At 42.7% G+C, this 21332-nt stretch overlaps 2 protein-coding genes across 2 annotated transcripts in view; one reads left to right on the forward strand and one right to left on the reverse strand.

Annotated features, from left to right (window-relative positions):
* Positions 1 to 21110, forward strand: part of LOC119388252 (diacylglycerol kinase eta) — a 232814-nt gene extending 211704 nt beyond the window's left edge. The window contains exons 27-30 of the mRNA XM_037655924.2: positions 1066 to 1161; positions 7193 to 7294; positions 13466 to 13912; positions 18257 to 21110. Of these exons, the coding sequence (XP_037511852.1) occupies positions 1066 to 1161; positions 7193 to 7294; positions 13466 to 13912; positions 18257 to 18328 (717 nt within the window). The 3' untranslated portion in view covers positions 18329 to 21110. The remainder of the gene's footprint in view (positions 1 to 1065; positions 1162 to 7192; positions 7295 to 13465; positions 13913 to 18256) is intronic.
* LOC119386294 (diacylglycerol kinase eta) overlaps positions 20219 to 21332 on the reverse strand; it is a 79844-nt gene continuing 78730 nt past the window's right edge. Inside the window, exon 22 of the mRNA XM_049414294.1 lies at positions 20219 to 20290. Coding sequence (XP_049270251.1) covers positions 20219 to 20290 — 72 coding nt within the window. The remainder of the gene's footprint in view (positions 20291 to 21332) is intronic.

A 21332-nucleotide genomic window follows, 5' to 3' on the forward strand; every position in this document is an offset into this window, starting at 1 on the left:
ATAAGTGGTCCCGAGATCTTCAATATGCTTCGCCTCATTACAACCCCACATTGCGGCAAAGCTGCCTTTCAAGCTCCGCTATGGTCGAAAGTGTATTAACTCAAGAAAACGCTGGTTCCAACATGGAGATGAAAGGTGTGGCTGAGGTGTGGGCTCAATTAATGCTGTTTTGGACCTAAAATTTGGGCAGGAAGTCCGAAAAATCGGACGCCGAAGCTTTTTAGCATCCAAAATTTCAGATGTTATTATATATCGATGTCTACGAGGCAGATTTGGAACTCCGAACTTGAAGGGAGCACACCCTTGTCTGCCACGTCAGTTGGGCTTCCACAGAAGTTGAAAGAGGAGGAGAGGCTGAGGAAATGGGATCTTTGCCTACCACATGTAAAGTGTTGTTGGCAACACTTTGGTTGCACCAAATCATGTACATAAATACAATTCGGCCTCTACATTGTGCTTCAACCTAGCGAAAAGAAACACTTTCGTGTTGCTATCTCATAAGAATATGCTTAGGAATCCTCTCCAACTTTTTTTTTCTGCAATTTCGCTTCGAAGTATTAGAAAAATATGCGAGAAATATTCGAGAAATATTCTAAAAATATTCGATTCAATTCGCACTCACACTTCAATATTCGAATTTGCTTCGCACCCAAAATTTTGCTATTCGCACAGCTCTAAAAATAACACAATAATCTTGTCTTGCCTTCTAAATTGGGTAATCTTGTTATGGTCATTTATATGTAATAAAGACTTTACAGCTATTAATTGCAGATCTTTTAAACTACTGTTATGTATGCTTGATTGATGAAGTGTACATTGTTTGTATTTGTTATTATTACATTTTTATTCAATGTAGTTACTTCATAGCACTGTGTAACTGAGACATTGTATAACATTGTATAATACTGTATAATCAGTGAATAACACTTTTGAAATTTTTATGCTGCGACATGTGCCTGAACTACCGAAGGAAAGTTGGGGGTATTGAAACACCTTTAGCCCAATTTCCTCGGTCTGCAGTGTTCGCTGTACACCGGAATAAAGCTTTTTTGTTGTTTGTTGTAGATGCAGACACGGCAACTGATATGTGACCTGGTGGCTAGTGTCCGGCAGCTGTGTCAAGAGACAAGAATCTTTGCCTCTGAGAAGCTCGAAGAGGCGGTAAGAAGCAGCCTTGCTCTTTATGTTCAAATGAAGTGTCACAACAATGCATTGCTGTTGACAATTTCAGCTACACACTTGCACGTCAACCAGAGTTGTGTGTGGGTATGTCAGCTGTTCTATTTTGACAGCTGTTTAATTATTTGTGCCTGTAGCTTGTTTGACTGATCTATAGTACTGCACTAATGTAGAGGCACTGTTCAAGCTCTGATTAATGTTTTTGTGCCATCAGTGCTATGTAGTATGGCTGGCACTCTACTGGAAGTACTGTCATAGGAACAGAACAGATAGATGGGAAAGATCATGTACTAGGTTGATTCACCTACCATTGTTTTCTGAAATGAAATGCATGCCCTGTTATCAATAAGGTAAATGTTACTCCAGAATGCCTCAAACAAGCCACTGGACCCTTGTTTGTTGCGTTTAGCCACTCGTCATTAATGATGCCTCGAGTTCTTTGCTACGGGCTTGACTGACCCTTGTACATCACCATTACAATTTTTAATAATGCCATGTTGTAACATTGAAGAAAAGCAGGACGCAATCGGTAAGGATGAAATGCCTTATTGAGCGAACTTGAGCCCGGTAAAGGAAAGACTCAGAGTACAAGTGACACTCACTTTACCAAGATAACGGCGAGCACGGATGTTGGGCTTCGACTAATCTGCTCATCTGTAAAATGTGTATACATGCCTTATCGAATCTTCCAGCATTATCACCGGTGCTCACGTTAAATCTAGAATGAACTCACTTACTCATGGCCTGCACGTAATCTTGACAAAACAGTCTGAAACAATCGTGAAGTTTCTAAACATTGCGGCGCGGCCTGCGACAAGTGGTAACACTTTTTGTTAGTGAAACCTGATCACATTAAAAGTAAAGGAATGAGCTCTCAGGGCAATAACAGCCTCGAGTTGCAACCAAATTGGTGTAGCACGATAATCAAAAGATTTAACTTATTAATACTATACAGCTGGATCTGGCATAACTAAGGACACAAAGAGCTTTTCTTTAGCCATGTAATCGAGTATTAGGTCAGTTCTCAATAAAGATGGCTACAGGGACCTATGGGGATTATGTAATTTTCTGAAATTAAGCACATAGGCTATGATGGTATGTGGAAGCTGTAATAATAATATCTTGTTGTTTTTTGATGCTGAAGAATTTAGCAGCCAGGGGCATCAACTAAAGGTTTCACTCTTTATTGGGTGAACCTGTTTCAAGCAAAGCGAGTAACACTCACAGTGCAGTGATAGCAACGAACACGGTCGTTGTTTGTCGATAAGCTGCCCTGCAATTTAAATGTGATTTCTACCGATTTCTAGGCATTAAAAATGTGAATTTTAGGTGCCAAAAACGGGGATGCAAAACATGTTTTAGGCCTCCAACATCATAAATGTAGGCCCAATAAATTTTTACATAAATGCGAATAATTTCAAAACAAAAATGTGCGCAACCTGTATCTACAACAGGAAAGCAAAAAATATTATTGTTTATGATGGCACAACGGCACCAACAATTGAACATAGCCGTGCAAATGTCCTTTTTTTCACACGGTTCGCAGAATATGGTCTGTCTTTTTATTCTGTAGCATGGTGAGTCAAGTACCCACAGTCGAATCAACACACTTCTGAGTCTCTTTCTTTTCGGCATGGCGGAGAAGGGCAGTACAGGAGCGGACAGCCAGACCGCTAAAAGACCAGAAGGGAGGGATGCCTCAAATTGGCCGAGTCAAATTGTGTAGGGTCAGTTTCTCTCCTGTCGGTGAACACCTTAAGAAGTAAATTACAAACAAAACCAAGGTGGTGTGCACATCACATTTTTCTTTCTTTTGCTCTTCCCTCTCCTTTCCCCTGATGGCTTTCCATGGTTTTGCATTCGCCAACTGCTCGCACCATGTCAACGCGCCGGCGTATGGTGGCCGGCGCATCCCATTTAACTGTGGGTAGTTGTTGTTTTCCAGAAGCTGGTTGAACTAGAGGACTAGGTTTAACCCCATAGAGTTCTGAACAGTCACTGTTGCCCGGTAACATGAACAATGGCCTCAAACTGCACACAAAAGCGATATTTGAGGTTAAATAATGTTCATATATGTGCCGATCTTGAAAATTGGCATTACAAGCACTTATAGGCATTTAGGCACCAACTCCAAAAATAGGCATTTATAGGCAGTATAAAAACACTATAAAAGCCCTTCTTAACCTCTAATTCGTGCTCGTATATCAAAGTGGGGCGATAGGAATGCAAGGAACAAAATAGGTGTTTGCCTAAAATGCGGTCTCTGGTCATCATATATTCCATCGCTACCGCTGGTGCTGGCGTAAGTTACAGAATGAACTTAACCTGCTCGCATCGTGTGCACATCTTATCAGAACATTCAAAAACACTTGAGAAGATTCCAATACATTCAGCTTTGGCATGCACTGAGCTATAAAGGGACCCTGAAACAGTTTTTGACGATTTTGTATAAACGCATTGAGCCGGTAAAGCAAGCCCTAAGAATCATTTGCAGACCGATTTAAGCTCTCTGCGTCAACTGTGTAATTTATTGCAAGGCTTTAAATATGTGAATCGCTACAGATCGCAGCGGCTCAGCTGAATGAGTCTTCAACTTCTCGCACCCTTTCTACGTAGCATTCTTCCTTGTTATGTGGCACCAGTGACCGATCTGATTGGATATGTCCAGTCTATGTTCCTAAACCTCCGGTGGGCAGCATGCGTCATCGGCCTGTGTTACAATGTGCTCCGTGTTGACGCGAGCTGTGCAGCAGTGTTTATCTCGAGGTTTCTTTACTCGGACACCATCAATATCCCTAGCTGAGTTGTGTGGGGCAAATCTAGTGATTGGTGACTTGTAAAGCTGCGACATCATTTGAGGCTTGTAAGGCATCTGGCTGGCGGAGTCGCCTGAGCTTGTCGCTGCTGTGAGCATCGAGCTCTCGCTATACAATCAACGTCAGGATCCACGCATCTGCAGCTGCAATTTCACCCTGAAGGCACAATCACATTGCCGGAGTTTACGCTAATCAGTGATCGTTCTCAAATACTTTTTGTTTGTTTGCATGCCTTTGCAGATTGCCACCATACACGAGAACAAAATAAGAACGGCTAGTAGTGTGGTGGCACCTGGCAGAGTAGATCTCAACCACTCTGTTGCCCAAAGGCGTGCGCTGCGAAGCACACTCGATGGAGCTAAACTCGCCGAGTGCGCAGTGGTTGCCAGCAACGCCTAAATGTTTCGCGAGTTGAGGAGGCAAAGTAGTGGCGAGAAGGAGGGTATATATTTGATACATGGTGCACCGCTTAATTTATGTTACGAATGATTTGATGATGATGTTGCCTAAACACTGACAAAATTTCAAAAACCATTTCTGGGTCCCTTAATGCATGTAAGAGTTTTAGCCAGGGAAACTCGGTCTCGCTGAAGAGTAAAAGTACATGTGTCAATAAGAACAAACCTTACATTCTTGCTACAGCACTCTTTGTTTTGTTAATATTTATTTTCGGATGATGGTCAAAGCACCGTGTTTTCTAAGTTTTGTGCACTCTGGCTACCACAGTTCTTATCGCATTCTGCGCGTAATGAAATTCTTGGATTGGTGCACATCCTTGTCAAGGCCTAGATGTATAGGGTCGACCACATCTAAGGTGAACACCTCATTAGTATTAAAGCTGGTAAAACTAAAACGCTTATTCTACTTCATGAAGTAAATGGCCATTATATGATGTCTAACCACGGTGTCGATAAATGAAATAGGTGATCTCAGGGACAGGGATGGCACTGTGCATGTCACTAACGAGGGGCAAAAGGCTGTTAAGCATAACCGTTACAAAATATGACACCTTGTCTATCGTCAGTGTAAAATTACTCACAGCACTATTCTCCTCACCATTAATAATGTTTTTGGGACTGATAATTCTATGAAATGAACTAATTTCTTTGTGCCATAGACAGGCAGGTGAGAATATTTCCTCACTAGGTTAAGGAAGGGCAACAAAGATGGCAGGTGAGCTTATTATATCATAATGTTGATCAATACAAGCACTATAACATGCCACACACAGGAATAAAGCCCACACTGCATCCATGCATACCCAGCCTGATTTGACCTGACCTCTTCTCTCCTCTGGTTAAAAAGTTCATTATTTCAGTTTCTATATTTACTGCCATAATTAATGTATCTTGACTCTGACTTGTGTTTCAGTGTCCAGTTCATTGTCAATATCTTACTACAAGGCTTCTCCTTTTCTGTTACCTTTTCTTTTTAATTATTTGCTCCCTCTCATCGTTGTGTTCTACCCCTTTTCTTTTTGGTGAACATAGATGCTGAAATCTGGTTTTCCCTTGCGTGCTCTGTACTTGTTGTTACGTAGTTGGTTCTTTGTTAACATTCGCTCCTTTATATGTAATTTCAACAGTGTTAACCCTCCTGGTGTAATGTCAGTTAAGGGTCCTGAAGGGTCAATACATGATGGTGATGATGAGTCATCTTGAGATGTTTGCCGCCACCAGGGGCGGATCCAGGTGCCAACTTTGGGGGGGGCGGTTCCTTCATCTGACCGGGGGGGGGGGGGGGTAGGGTAGGGATGAGGAGAGACAGGCACTGCAGGCAGGCGGGGGGGAGGGCTGACACATGCTTTGGGGGGGGGGGGGGGGGGGGATCGCCCCTACCGCCCCACCTCTGGATCCGCCACTGGCCGCCACAGAAAATAGTATTGGCTTGCCATGAAGATAGCAAGCCAATACAGTCAGCTGCCGATTTTTCGGACATGCTTGAAAATTCGGATACTTTCGCGGCACCGTCACAAACCCCATAGACGTCACTATAAGAACATCTGAAATTTCGGACGCTGAAACTCTGCGGCGTCTGATCTTTCGGACTTTCTCCCCGAATTGCAGGTCCGAAATGGCAATAATTGAAGCTCCCACTTCTGCCGCATCTATCATCTCCTAGGTTCGAACCAGCGCTTTTGTGAGTCGATACGTTTGCAACCGTAGCAATGTCCGAAAGTCAGACTGGAAATTCAAAGGGGCCGCTATCATGGCGCAGTGCAGCGATGTCTTTACGGAAGCATCGGAAATGCGCGGCAGCGTGGTGGCGGCTGGGAACAAACGCGTCAGTATGACTTAATCGCCGACAACCCTTTATGATAAGTATCTTCAGCTAACTGCTCGAGGCACGGTTGTGAACGTACTACACGCTTTTAATAGGCAATAAAACCCAAACACGGCGCACCGCCGTTCATGCTGCCTCTTTGTGCGAGACTGCTCAATGCACAGCACAGGCGCGTTGCCTTCACGAACGAAAGCAGCTCACCATCGCTGCGCTCGTGTGCCGTCAGGAAACGAGTAAGCAAAACAAACGGCAAACGCGTGCAAATGGTACAGCAAGCGCCCCGGCAGTGACGGCATCAGCTTGGTAGCCGATGTGCTGCACACAACTAGGAACGATCAGCTTCACGTGGCAGCAAATGCTGCGTGACGGCGGATCTTTTCGTACAGTAGCGCATCGTTTACATGCACACACACATCGGGGAAAGTTGGACGAGTTGCCGGCTCTTCCGCCACATCCTTTGTGTTCCGCGTCATCGTTTCCAAACGCTTCGTGCGAGAGAACCGTAATTTTTTCTGTGTTTTGCTGGTATTGGCAGTGCAACGCAAATTTGCAAATTGGTGCAATTGGTGCCTAGTTAAGCGGGGTTCGCAGCAGGCACCGAATGTATTCATCTTGGTGCATGCCTGGGCATCTTGGTGCATGCCTGGGCATGCACCAAGATGCCTGATAAGTGTACTTGGAGGCATTAAAGCTATTTTGGACATGGCTATGACGATTTGACCGCTTAAGCATATAAAAAAACATGAATTCGTTTTTTCGGACAATTTCACGGTCCCTAGGGAGTCCGAAAAATTGGACATTGACTGTATCGCATTTTCTGTGATTTACACAGTGGCTCGATGTTGAACACTGGTGCTGAAACCAATACAACTGAAACATTTAGTCAACTTGCCTCTCTTTTATCCCTTGGGCAGAAGCTGCCCCCGCAGTTGGAGGAAAAGTTGATTTCTACTACTACTACTGTCGAAGACGAGCTCCGCAAGTGCTTTGACTTACAAGGCGCAGGAGACGATGAGGTGAGGCTCATATTTTGGTCTATTATGATGTGACTCTGTCTTATAAGGGTGTGGTCAGCACTCTCTTCCCTGTTTAGGACTGCTGCTTTAAAAGTACAAGTGCATACGCCTTATATTAGTGTATATAATGATACACATAAAGTGCATGCGTCGAGCATTGTTAATGTTTTCCCACAATAAGTTGTCTGGCATACTACCAAGTTCAAATTGTCAAAACCCGAATGCTTTGCTTGCTCGCATTGTTGTGGTATTTTTGCTGTGAAATCATATTAGGCAGTTTTAGAATAAGGTACCCAAAGCTTTTATTTAGTAAAAGTGGCATTACAAGTTGGAAACCACCAGTGAATCTATCAATCCAGCACGCGTGGCGGTCTACGTGGAAGATAACTGTTAAGGCATTTGATTTCATCTTTATGCAAGTTAATCGACGGTTGGCTCACGCATGCGCTACCACTATTCTCGATATGCCATGCTTCAATCATCAGGCGCGTTTCTTCATTTCTATGACGGTACAACACTGCGCATTCATCGAATTTTGGCGTGCACTTGCAATCTCGACAATGTAAAGATAGATTAGAAGGTGAGCCTCCTGTTAGCGATCTCTTATGTTCCAACAATCTCTGGTTAATGCATCGGCCCATTTGTCCTACGTAGAAGCGACCGCAGCTGAAAGGGACCTTATACACCACACTCGTACGGCAATCAGTGAATTTGTTGGTGTGTTTTACGAAACAAATATCGGTCCGCTTCTTGTCTTTTACTAGCTCATTCTTCCTCTGCACAGCGGGACAAATCTTACCTAGCTTATTGGCAGCCGTGAAAACAACATTAACGCCGTATCTACTTCCTACTTTCTTTAGCCTGTGAGATACGCAATGAATGTACGGTATACCTACAACACGTTTCTTCCTATCGTTTTCTGCAACCATGCTCGGACTTAACACAATAGACTTCTTTAAACGTTCAGCGACCCTAGCCACTGCATCACGAGGATACCCTACATCTAAAAGACGTGTAACCTGTGTGTTAAAGCTATCACTCATTTTTTTAAAGCTATCACCCTGTTTAGGAGGCTCACTCACCCTGTTTAGGAGGCTCACCTTCTAATCTATCTTTACATTGTCGACATTGCAAGTGCACGCCAAAATTCGATGAATGCGCAGTGTTGTACCGTCATAGAAATGAAGAAACGTGCCTGATGATTGAAGCATGGCATATCGAGAATAGTGGTAGCGCATGCGTGAGCCAACCGTCGATTAACTTGCATAAAGATGAAATCAAACACCAGTGAATAGTACATAAATCTGAAATGTGGCTGGAATGCAGCTTAGGATACGAGTTGCATACAAACCACCTACTGAGTTCATTGCTGATACAGCATGCATTGCTCTTGTTCTGTTGCAGTCCTAGAAAACATGGAAGAGTTTGCAGGATAGCTACTCCTATGAGTTGTACATGTATGTGACTATGTGTATGCCTTAACTGAAACCATTTCAAGCGCATCTCAACCACATGGATGTGGTCCTGTGGGGCTAACGTATTATACTTGAGTCTTACGAGACTGTCACGGCTCATGCATTACTTTGTGCTTGACCTTGTGCTTTCCTTTCTGAAAGTGTGGCTGCTCTTTGCGCCTTGTTTTTGTCCATCCTCAAGGCTAATTGCATGTGCCAATGTGAGGGCTGCTTTGCCGATTACTTCTCCCTAGATTAGGCTGCCTGCTTTCTTGAAGCAAAGCATATCTCTCTCTCTCTCTCTTTTTTTTTTGGCTTTGAGACCTGCATGGCATGAATTTTGCCAATTTTTAGGACACTGCTTTTCATAAAAAGAGCTTTTTTCTTTTTTTCCCCTTCCACAAGGCATTCTGTACCGCAGTAAAGAGTAAACTACACTCGTGGTATAATAGTGGGAAAACAATATTAAAAAAAAATGGTTTGGTGGGATGAGATGTGAAGCCTTTACGATGGCACATTCTTACAAAACCAAACCGTGTTTGTCCTTGAGAGCAAATGTTAGCTCACAGAAAGACAAGGTTTGCCCTGATATGCTTATACGTAAATATATTCTTATTAAAAGCTCCTGTTGTCATGCAGCAAAAAAAAGATGTATTGAAGCATGTCGGTTAAAAACAAAAAAAGCCAAGTTCATCACTGAAGGGAGGACCTTGCACTTTAAATTTATTGTTTATTTCTTAGCTAAAACGTATGCTTGGGCAAGTTGGTACACACTGAAGAAAGATCTAAACAGTGCAAAAAAGACAGAACACCCAGAAAGACTCATAGACACAGCGCTGATGCTTATTTCTGCATAGATTTCAATGAAACTTATTTAGACATTCAGTTTTCTGCAGAGTAACTAACTTCCCAGAAACTAAAAAAAAATATCAGTTTCTTGCAAACTTGCACAAGGTGAGCTATTAATTTGCTAAACCATAAATACTAATTGTAATAAGCGTAATTACGTGAAATTACGTGTAATTGTAAAGTGTAATTGTAAAGTGTAATTGACGTGAAAAAATTATGCTGGATGATCCAAAGGATTTTTGAGCCAAAGTTATAACATGTCATTGAGTAAGAACCCATGGTAACACCAAGAACAGTTCATTACTTTTTGCAAATTTCTGCAGTAATATTTATTCATATGCCTACTGCACTCTGTCTAGCTTTCTGAAAAGAAAGAAAAAATAAAGTTTTTGTGCTAAAGTGCTATATGTAGAACCACAACTGTCACCACTCCAAAACTGACACCATCAGAAATTCTGGAGCAAACCTGGAGCAAAGGAATGCAACAAAATATTTGGGCAAATTTTTGGCTCCAGTGAGCAGTCTTCCCTCTTAAATGAGGTCTTACCCGACCTTGGCAAGTGTCTGTATGGTTTCTGTAGCCCTTTTATAGCTGCCACAAAAGAGTATAGTTCTCTGCTTTACTGCTAATGAGTACGGTGATGCAGCTTGAATTTTGCAGAGAAGTGGCATTACCAAAAGGAGCGGCCTCTACCACTGGTGACCATTGTTAGCTAATGCTTTCCCTTGATTAGCCAGGCCACTTGTGTTTGTAAGATGAGACAGGCCCTTTGCAGTTGTGGAGGTATTAATAAAAAAGGAATAATCGTGCCAGGTTGTCTTGCAGTTGCATATTGCCCTGCCTCCCTCTTGCATTGCAGCTTTCGATATCTGATCCACCATCATCGTGTTGCTTTCGATTGGCAGCCCACAGCAGGCTGTCTGCTCCAAGACAGCCTGTCATCAATGCACTGAGGCCCCAGGGCATCCTAACATCCACTGCAGTTTTTTTATCCCAGCTTCTGCCTCAATGGCATGACCCTGCGAGCACTGCATAACCAAAAGCAGGAACTTCTGGCTCAAATCACCATCAGGACGCACTCTATACTATCCATGTCTGTGAGCTAAGCACAAGTGAACTTGATCTAATAATGCGATTGTCTAAGGCATGTGTGGCATTGCTTTCATTTCCTGACCAGGCTCGTACATCTGTATATATTACATTCCTGTAACATGCATGTTGTCATTGAATACTAGGGCCATTGAAGCCGGTTGATTTCGACAGTCATTGTTTCCATCAGTCATTGAACAGAATTGTGTGATGCAGGTCATGCAGTTATCTTGAGGCATCCTTCCACAGCAGTTTGCCTTTATATGCAGTGTGCTGTGATGTTGACGCAAGCTGGTTGGTGTTAATGGCGTTCACATTTAGTGCACATTATATTCGCTCCCATTCACTCCTACCCAAAAAAACAAATAAATGCACTTCATGTGACTCTGCAAAAGCCAGCAGATTTATTGATTGATTAATTGGTTCATTTAGTGCTCCATTACATAGTTCTCATAGCTCCCCACATGGCATTTAGATATTAAAACTAATTAATCAATCAATAAAATATTTGCCTAGTCAATAAAAGATTTGCCTACAAAGGCTTGAAGCAATTAAATTTGTTAGAATTGAGTTCTATGTGGTCAATCCTGGATATATAGAGTGTGGATACACAGAACTATTCTCTATATCTAAAAGTTGTAAAATGCCCTTGGAAAATTCATGCAAATGTATAGCACTGTATTATGCTTGTATCAAACTTCCATTTACCTCGACATTTAATGTGATGAATGTTGCACCATGGTGTGCCCCTGTAAGTATGCTTCTCCTAACTGTAACAAAAATATTTATGCCGTCTAAATGCCAATGTTTTGGCTGTCAAACAGTCAAACAAAAAATTCAGTTTCAAGAACCACACGAGTCATGGAGGAAAAATGAGCATGGTGTACGTATCAAAATATGGATGGCTAGTACTGCAAGGATTTTATTTGTGCTCCAAAAATACTATTATAAATCTGTTTCAATAGCCTTCACCACATGACAGTCATGTAATAAGGTGAAGAATATTAATAGTGAAAGAGATTAGGTGCTGAAGCACACTACCTGTTGTCATTTGCTATCGGAAAGAGGAGCGCCATGCTGCTTCAGCATGTTGCTTTGGACTTCGAGTCAATGAAGGAAATGGAGATCACGGTTCAGCACTGGCTGTGCACCTACGTCTTTGGGGCATCTTATGAAGTTGTGTATGGCTGGGGTGCACCACTACAAATGCTTGTTTCTTACTTTTTTTCTTTTATGTACTATTTAGCATTTACGCTCCTGAAGTGAGCCAGCAAAAAATATTTTCCTTATACAAGCTTGCTTTCATTTGGATTCTTCCTAACTGGTCAGCTTGCTTTCTTTCCTTTTAATGAAGAACAGTCTCATGTTAATATTGCTGTCTGATAACTTGAATATTATCAACTGAAAGAAAAAAAAAAGGCTTATAGGGGTCAAATGTGTGCACAGTCTTGCTTGTCGAGAATATAGAAAACACTATGTCTATTCATACGTTGTGTTGGGTCACACAACCTTTCAAGTATGGGATTTTATAGGAAATCCCAGACTAAGGATACAAAGGATCAAAATATTACCTATAAGAGTGAATCAATGTTTCATCCCTTGTGGATTCTTTTAAAAGAAGGTATGCTTATTTGAATGGCTGTGACATTTTCAGTTTCTGCTATGCACTGAGGGCAGCATATGGAGTGAGCATCTCTATTTAAGACACAGTTGACATGTTACAGGTAAATAGAACAGATGTAAATGCAGCGCGTGCCATTTTCCGAGACCTATGGAAAGTGTGTACAACACTTGAGCATACATAGCTTGCCAGTGCGCACCACGCCACATGTGTGAGAATTTTTTTTCATGCACTTCTGCAGTTTGAACACTTGATTTTGCTCATTACTGATTTAACTCGGCAGCAGTAGCCCTATATTGTGAATCTGGAATCTTGCCTGTGATTATATTGGTTGTCAGCATTTATCTTAGAAACACGTCAAGTCTGCTCTCTTGCTCAACTTTGACACCATGACAACGTAGCCTTCAGCAGTGTGTGAAAGCTTTGAATGGAAGTTAGAACTACTTGCTCTTATTTGACAAAGTTAAAATTTGCAGCATTGCACTCAGGCTGTTGCTGTAGATTAACTATGAATTGCATTTAACAATATGTGTAACATTGTTATGAAAGTTTTAGCTCAACTTTCTGCTGTATAACTGAATGTACCTTTGGCAGTCTCATTTTTATGGCCTGAAGTCAGTCTTCCACCATGCTTCCCACTCATCTTGGTGAGGATTTCAGTTAATATTGTGTTCTCTTTGCATGGCATGTGTTGCCTGTCAGCTGCACTCTTGCTGCCTGCATTATGCACCTTCACTACCCACAGCGCTTGTGCACACTTTGTTGGTGCCTGTTTTATCCCCTCTGAAGCACTCGTGGGAAGAGCTGAGCCACAGTTTTGTTTAGGTCGCAATGTAGTGCCTTGCATTCCACCGTGGCCTAGTCGCATCCCACATGAAAATATCGTAATTTTGCCCAGCATGTGTTACACACCACTCGTGTAAAATTTTCTTATTTACTCCCATCACATCTGATCATTTATTATCCTTATATTGATATTGAACAGGTATCTAGAGTACGATGTTCACCTGAACAATTAAGGCATGTGCCAAATTTATCTAAAAGGCAGTCCTCACTTTGCTGTGAGCAATGGGAGAGAGGCTAGTGGAGTGCAATAGAAGTTGCACATGGGAATTAACGTGGCATCCTGCTACTTGCTGTCATTCCTCACACATCAGCAAGAGCATAAGCGGCCTCGGAGTCTGTTCAAGCTGAAACTGAAGCGTTCCAAGACAACTGCTTCGTCCTCGTCATCCTCGACATCGGTGACTCAGCCACCTGCCAGGAGAGAGCCATCTCTCTCGATCAGTAGTGGAGGCGGAACGACTGATGATGGCTCAGTAGGTCCCATCGGCCTAGCTCCATGCTCGAGTGGGGCCCACTGCGGCACACCGGAATCTGCTCCTCCCCCACTTTCCAAGTCGCCAGCAAAGTCACCGGCAAAGTTGTTGCAGCGCGGATCTCCAGAAATGTTGGCTGCCCTTAGCCTAGGAGTGTCCTCCTGGTCAGCAGAACAAGTGGCCAGCTGGCTGGCAGAGATCCAAATGCGAGAGTACCAGGAGCACTTTGTGCGGCACGACATTCGTGGCCCCGAGCTGCTCAGCCTGGAGAGACGTGACCTCAAGGTATGTGCTCTCACCACTCCTCATTTGACTCCTCACAAGGAACGTTTATGCTACTTCTTCTGCACTTATTAATGCTTTGGTCTGTATTTGCAGATGCATCATGATACAATATAGTATGCTCATTGATTTAACACGTTCAACTTGGTAAACATGCATACTATAATTAGAAATTTCTTGTTACATTGCATAAAGTATTGCCACCTGTGACAGTTGCTCATAAGCTGTAGCATTCTGCTTGTCAACTTGAGGTCATGAAATCATGACTCCCAGGCTCTCCTTGAGCCTGCTACTATGAAATTCAAAAGTTGTGCAGCCTCATCAGTCAAATTTTCACAAGTTGACACTACTTCAGGGACCTTGCAAATGTTACTCACAGGCTGCAATCTCCCATAAGAGTTCATGGCCAACTTGTTTTGTACATGTGAAATATATGATTAGACTCAATGTAAATGACGTTTTCGTTTCATTTAAGAATGAAATCCAAATACAACTGACTGTTTCAAGCAGAATTTTGATTGAGGGCCTTAAACAGTTACAAAATGTATATGTTTCTTTAAATTTTGGAGCATGAAGTTTACAACTCTGTAGTAACCCTGAACCAAATGCAAATACAATTCTGTAAGCTACGTCTTATTGATTAATGCATTAAAATATTATGGTACATAAAGTGGCTCCTATTTTTCTGCCCTCCCAGATTAGATATGGCAGCTGCTGCCGGGTCAGTCAGTATCTGAAATGGGTGTGTGTAAACACACACGCAGTAGAGCCTCATTTGTACGTGCCTATTTTGTGCAGTTTCCCAGTGCCAAAATTTGCAATATTGTTATCAAGTGGAACTGCACAATGTTTTAGTGAATTTGGATTGCACGTTCTCTTGGATAGTACATTCCTTCCCACGCCTTTTTTCATAAACATTGAACAAGGTTGTGTGTTTGTGCGTGTGTTTGTGCATGTGTTTGTGCGTGCACATGCACACTGATGATGCGGTTGCCAATTGAGAGTGTCAGCAAATGAAATATAACCTTTGAATGCTGATGAAGGTGCACCAACAAGCCCTCCTCTGTTGTCAGCAGTAAAAATAATTCCTGCATAAAAACTTAATATAGGATGTTGACACATAGGTATCTCGATAGCAAACTAGCCTCTTAATTGTGCGAGGTTGCACATTGCAGAGGAAGAAAGTAGGCTTGCATGGTGCTGTCAGTGAGATAGGATTTAATTTTAGACTTCAAAGTGCAAATTTGGTATGGGACATAGAATAACACACACACAGAGGACACGTGCTAACTCGCAACTATCTTTATTGTGAAAAAAGCTTTCCTACATTTACTATACATCATTACAGCTGTCATGCACAATCGCGCTGCCCATCATAACCACCAGAAAAATAAATAAATACATTGCCACAATGCTGATTAGATCATGAAATCTAAAGATTCATTTTCTTTGTTGCGCAGCACCACAGAAGTATTACTGACACAATCATTTCATTTCTTTCCGTTATGATATGCTTCTATAAGTTCTCTGACCACCGAATTCCCACTCTTTCCCAAAATTCGTATACTGGTAAGTTTTGGCTGACATGCACAGGACCTACAGCACATAGGTAAATGAAATGATGCATTATTGAAAACAGAGCTCTCATGTTCCCGTGCTCGATTCTTTGCAATACTTTTTTAGGTTCTATTGACTGCGAGTTGAATAACCTTTTGGACACCGAGAAGGTCCTACGAGTTTTTAGTTATGCAGAGGACTTTTTCATTATTTTAAACAGTAACCCCTGTCAAATGAACACTACTGTGATGGAAGGAATTTTAGACTCGTTTAGACAACATGGAAAAGGCCTAGCTTTTACCCATGAACTTCCTTACACTGACACCTTGCAGTCTTTAGACGTTCGTATGCTTTTTAGGGGGCAACACATATGCTGGAAATACTCTCCGCATGCTCGTAAGTTGCTTTCATCATTTGATTCTGCACATAGCAAGATTGTAAAACGAGTGATTGCATCCCAGTGCCTTGAATCGGTGCTGGTGAAGTCTTGCGTTCACTTTGTTCAGGCAAGCCCTAACGGCAAGATTGAACGTCTGCAGGCTGCTGGGTTTCCCTGCTCGATTTTGACTGCTGTGTCTGAGACCCTCCTTCAGAAAATGGAGGGCAAGAAAAAGGCTGAGTGCGTTTGTGGAACCAAAGGGCCTGAAGTGGTCCCCTATGTGCACAAAGTGTCACACAACTTGAAAAATCTGGCCAAAAGGTCAAATGAGCCTATTGTTTTCTCGACGCCACATAAACTGGCTGGTTTGTGCCCAGGCATCTCCAGACCACCGAGGAAACCAGCATGCAGAAAGAAGCATGCCAGGCCTTATGTCACATGCGTCGTATACGAGATTCCGCTCACTTGTGGAAAGGTCTATGTCGGAAAAACTGGTTGATGTGTCAGTGATCAAGCATGGAAACACGATCACTCTGTTTTCAATAATGCATCATTTCATTTACCTATGCACTGTAGGTCCTGTGCCTGTGAGCCGAAACTCACCGGTATTCGAATTTTAAGAGAGAGTGGAAATTCGGTGGCCAGAGAGCTTACTGAAGCGTATCATATCGGAAAGAAATGAAGTTATTGTGCCAGTGATACTTTTGTGGTGCTGCGCAACAAAGAAAAAGAATTTTTAGATTTGATGATCTAATCTGCATTGTGGCAACGTATTAATTTATTTTACTTTTTTTTTTGTGGTTATGATGGGTAGTGCGCTTGCGCATGCCGGCTGTATGGTGTATATATGTAGGAAAGTTCTTAACACGAAAGTGTTTTATGTCGGGGTCCACCAAGTACATCCGTCACGGATATGACGTTGATAAAATGGACGCCAACGGGTGAGAAAGAAAAAAACCAAGAAAAAGATACCCCGCTGGGAATCGAACCCACGACGTTGCGGCCGTGACGGCAAGCGCCCAACGCCCTACCGACTAAGCTAACTCGGGAGATGCTAGACACGGCGCGAACGCGCCTTATATCTTTCACACATTCTCTTTCGTGGCGGGCGGAGCGGGGCGGTGCCGCCGTCTGTGAGATGTGAAAAGAAGTAATGCTTCACGATCGACACTTACTAGCGCTTACTCCGAGATTGCACGCGATATCTGAGGTCATGATTAAAGCGTCTCGATACCAGAGAGGTAGACTGGCCGCGCTGGCGTCGCCGAGGCACCCTTGACGCAGTTACGTTCTCTGCCTTTGGCTTCGTGTTAGCGTGCGTCGGCTCATCGGAGTAGTGCAGCTTCCACGTGCACCAACGGGATTTCTCCGCCGCCGACTGCTTCAACTGCGAGAGCACCGACTAACAAAACTGCTGCAATATGCGTTGCAGAAAGGACACGATTTCGACGGCCGAATGTCGTGCCTTGGTGGAGCGAGAGCAGCGCCTGCGAGACAGAGGCCAGCGGGGCGCACGCGTTTGCGGCTCAGGCTACGAACCTCTACCTCCCGTGTTGCTTAAGCACAGTGTGCGTTATGTATGCATGAGCACAGGCGTTGGCTACCCATTACTAGAAAGTGCACACCATGCCGTTTCTCTCCTTAATTGATGACGCTTTGAAGAAGTTCATACCGAGTACCAGTGTTGATTATGAGCTTGTTAATATCATCTTTACGCGGGATTCACGATTCGCTGTGTGCAAATATATGTTCACACCGTCAGCTACCACAACGGTTTAATCATGATCATGGGCGTTAGTCATCGCGATGGAGACATGCTGTCAACATGGGTGCATCCACGTCAAACGGTGCTATAGCTGCCAAACACAAATAGACATTGTACAAGCTCTCATATATCACTACACAATGAGCACTACTTCCGTGAAGACACGTTTCACTTTTGTGTTATACCGATTCCTATGACGGAGGGATCAGCCATGTTTTTTCACAATAAAGATAGTTGCGAGTTAGCGCTTGTCCTGTGTGTGTGTTCTTCTCTGTCCCATACAGAATTTGCACTCTTAATTTTAGCATTATGAACCAACTAGCCCAGCAACAAATTCTCTTAGGATTTAATTCACACAGCTTGAATAAAACTTTGCTTCACATGGATACCAGCATGTGTGTTTGATCTCCGTCATTTTTTGTTTACATTAAGTTCTTACAGTGTTTACATGCATTCTTCTACAATCATATTCACAATTAGATAGTACGCACCTGTAGCACTGTGCAGCATTTTCTCACACATCAATACCTGTCCCGAAAATCATGCATGTCCTTTCTTGTTTCCATCCAGTTTGATCTATTCATTCTTTCCTGTTACTGTTAGCAGGCTCCTTTCCAAAAGCATCTCATGAATCATAACCGTGCAGGAGCTTGGGATCACCAAGGTTGGCCACATCAAGCGAATACTTCAGGCAGTGGCAGACCTTAAAAAGCTCTAGCATTGAGCCAAGGCATCAGTCACAAAGGAAGCTTGGGAAGAATCGTGCTTACCAAATACCAGCTGCGAAAACATTGGGACCACCACCAAGGATGAGATGTCATGGCCTGATGACAATCGAGCTCATGCTGTATGTGCTAAATAGTTGAACGCAACATGACATTCCATCATACATTGTGCTAGTCATGACGCAGGGCCATTTTAGGTAACTGTAGTCTGACAACCTTGAATTAGCGTGCTTGGACTGCTCCAGTTTTGATTTACACTGGGCTCTACTGCCACATGTTAACTCTTCTGCCACAGCCGCTGACACCAGTATTCTTTGCAAGCAACAAATGAGACTGTCGGCCAATGACTTCCATTCCACTGTAAATGCTGGAGCTTACCAGCACACAGTGAATTGCCTTGTACAGCATTATACAGAGCACAATATGGTGACTGGACTGATTAGTTGGGCCTGCAGCAAATGACAAGTTTTTCACCATGTGGCGTACGAGTAGAAGCCTAGTGGAGCAGTTCCAAAACATTGGTGGCCAGGGGTTGTCTGATAGGAAGCCGTGATGTAATTAGAATTTTTATCTTTTTCATATACATATTTTCTAATGCACCTCGTACATCTTCGTAATTGTCAGTATTGGACTGCACTTGGACGTGAAACTGAATGTGTGTATTTATCGCTACATCTTTGTGAGTGCTCGAACATGGGCATTGCAATTTTTATGCTCGAGATTGCATGTGTTCCATTGTTATTTTCCTTTTGCACTGATTCGCTACTTATTTTATTTCAGTGTGCAGGGTCTAAGGTCACATGTGAATAGGAGTGCACACTCAGTGTTTCAAGCTGTTATTTCCGCAACACCACATATGACTTGTGTCCTATGAGAGAAGAAAGCTTGAGGGCTGTAGTATCTGCAATATCTGTGCACTTTTATTGCAACAGACAGTTTGTGTAAATCCAAAACTTGGTTGCCATGCAAAGCTTTCATTGGAGCCAAAAGTTGTTCAGGTGTAGACTGTAGCATATCCAAAAGGGCAAGCTGGCAGTTTCTGGTACATCAGTGTCACTCGAGTTCTTCTTGTATCTCATCTTTTTTTTAAATTCAGAAGTATAGTGTTCTGTAAATTACAACTCTCAAGCATCTCCTCTCCAGGATGAAGCTAACCAGTAGCTATCCTGTTTCAACACTGCCCCTGCTGCTCACGTCACCTCAGAGCTTAGAGAAGGGAAATCAGTTTATAGAGCTCTGGTGGATAGAGAGGTCTTGTGTTTTTTCACTGCAGACCCTCTGTGGTTGCTAACGTCTACGTTATGGGATGGCACTATATACTGATAGTTGCAACGGCCATTTGCAGTTACCGGCTTCTTTCCTTCCCATAGAAATACGTGGGACCAAGAAGTTTGGAATTTAGTTTCTCACGAAGCAAACAAGTCATGAAGTGCCCATTTTATGAAAATGTTGCTCTTACATCTTAGAGTAGCTTTCAAAAGGAGCCAAAAACCTAAATAGACGTCTAGCTGCAGAAGCCAATCCACCCACCTCATTGGAATACCAGTAGAGATGCCTTTCAAAGGCGCCTCACTTAATTCTTCAAGGACCAGTAGTACGGTCATTTTTTCAACAGCTGCCGAATGCATGTCGCAGCAACTCTTGCAAAATATTAAGGGCAGCATCGACCATAGCAGCTGAGATATATTAATTCGATAAGTGCTGCTCAGTGACCATTGAGGGGAAACTTGCTTTTCCCATTTTGCGTCGATGTTAATAAAAAAACACGAGCAGACTTTCTCATTTCCAGGACACATGTCCTATGCATTCCCTCTTCACCAAAATCTCTGCTCACTGTCGAGAATAATGGATAAAGAACAGGCTGAAAGTTAAATGGCCAAATGCTATGCGGTAGCAGATGACAGTGACAGCAGTTCCTTTGAAGGTAGGCTCGCAGTGTGTCTCTGAATGCAAATCTGTGGACCAGAGTTTCAGAATGAAATGAAGCTTTGCAGGGCAGGCAACATTAGGATTCTGCAAACTGCAAAATGTTGATTAACTGAACAATATTACTGGAGATCTCTGGGGCTGCTTACGTTCAACATTTATGTGATGGCTGATCACTGAAAATGGCCTACAGATAAAATATTTTCCTCAATGAAATAAATTGTGTAAATTTAATTTTATTAGTGTGTTATGTGTTGTTCACTATAAATGTGTTTTTGGTTAGAATATTATTCATTTAGCTAAAGCACTTAAGTGAAAATTCAGCCTTTAAGAACTGTTACTACTCAGTAATGCGCATGTCTGCAGCCAGCTTTTGAAACCCCTTGTCAACAATGAAGTGCACAACGTGTTCATACATTGGCCTGACAAGATTTTATGTTGTGGCATATGGACAGTTGCTGCAGTTTCAACAATGGGGGCAATTACTACTAAAAATTTGTACGAATGTTATCAGTGTATACAAAGCTCCACCAAAGTTATTTGAAACATAAAAATGCAAGATGTATCATTCTCTTTGTCATGCTGATGTTTTAAAACATAGCCACTATAGTACATTATTTGTGTTGCTCAGTGGGCACCACACCTGAAAAGCAAAATTAAATCACCTTTCCAGCCTTGTCCTTTGTGTAAGCACCTCCCGATGCACATGTCTTGTTCTCACCGTCTCTCGTGTACATACAGCAGCACTTTTATAGCTGCACACACCAGCAATACCATTTGTGCCAACCGGAACTCATACCTCTGTCCCATCACCATGTGTAGTACCAAGCCCAAAGATATCTCATTCACACATTTGCATCCACTGATTCTTGTGGCTGCCAAGAGTCGGCTCATGTCTCTTCATGGTGCAGTGTCTTTATTACTTACCTTATTTGTTCAGTTAGTCTCACCTGTATCCTTTTGTGGGTTTGCACTGTGGAGCTTAATGTCTTGTACAAGAAGTATGTTCTTTTTAAGGGTGAACTTGTGCAGCATTATCCATCTGACTGAGCCTCACGGCAAATGCAGTTT

This window comes from Rhipicephalus sanguineus, chromosome 3, assembly GCF_013339695.2.
Source record: "Rhipicephalus sanguineus isolate Rsan-2018 chromosome 3, BIME_Rsan_1.4, whole genome shotgun sequence".
NCBI classification, from domain to species: Eukaryota; Metazoa; Arthropoda; class Arachnida; order Ixodida; family Ixodidae; genus Rhipicephalus; species Rhipicephalus sanguineus.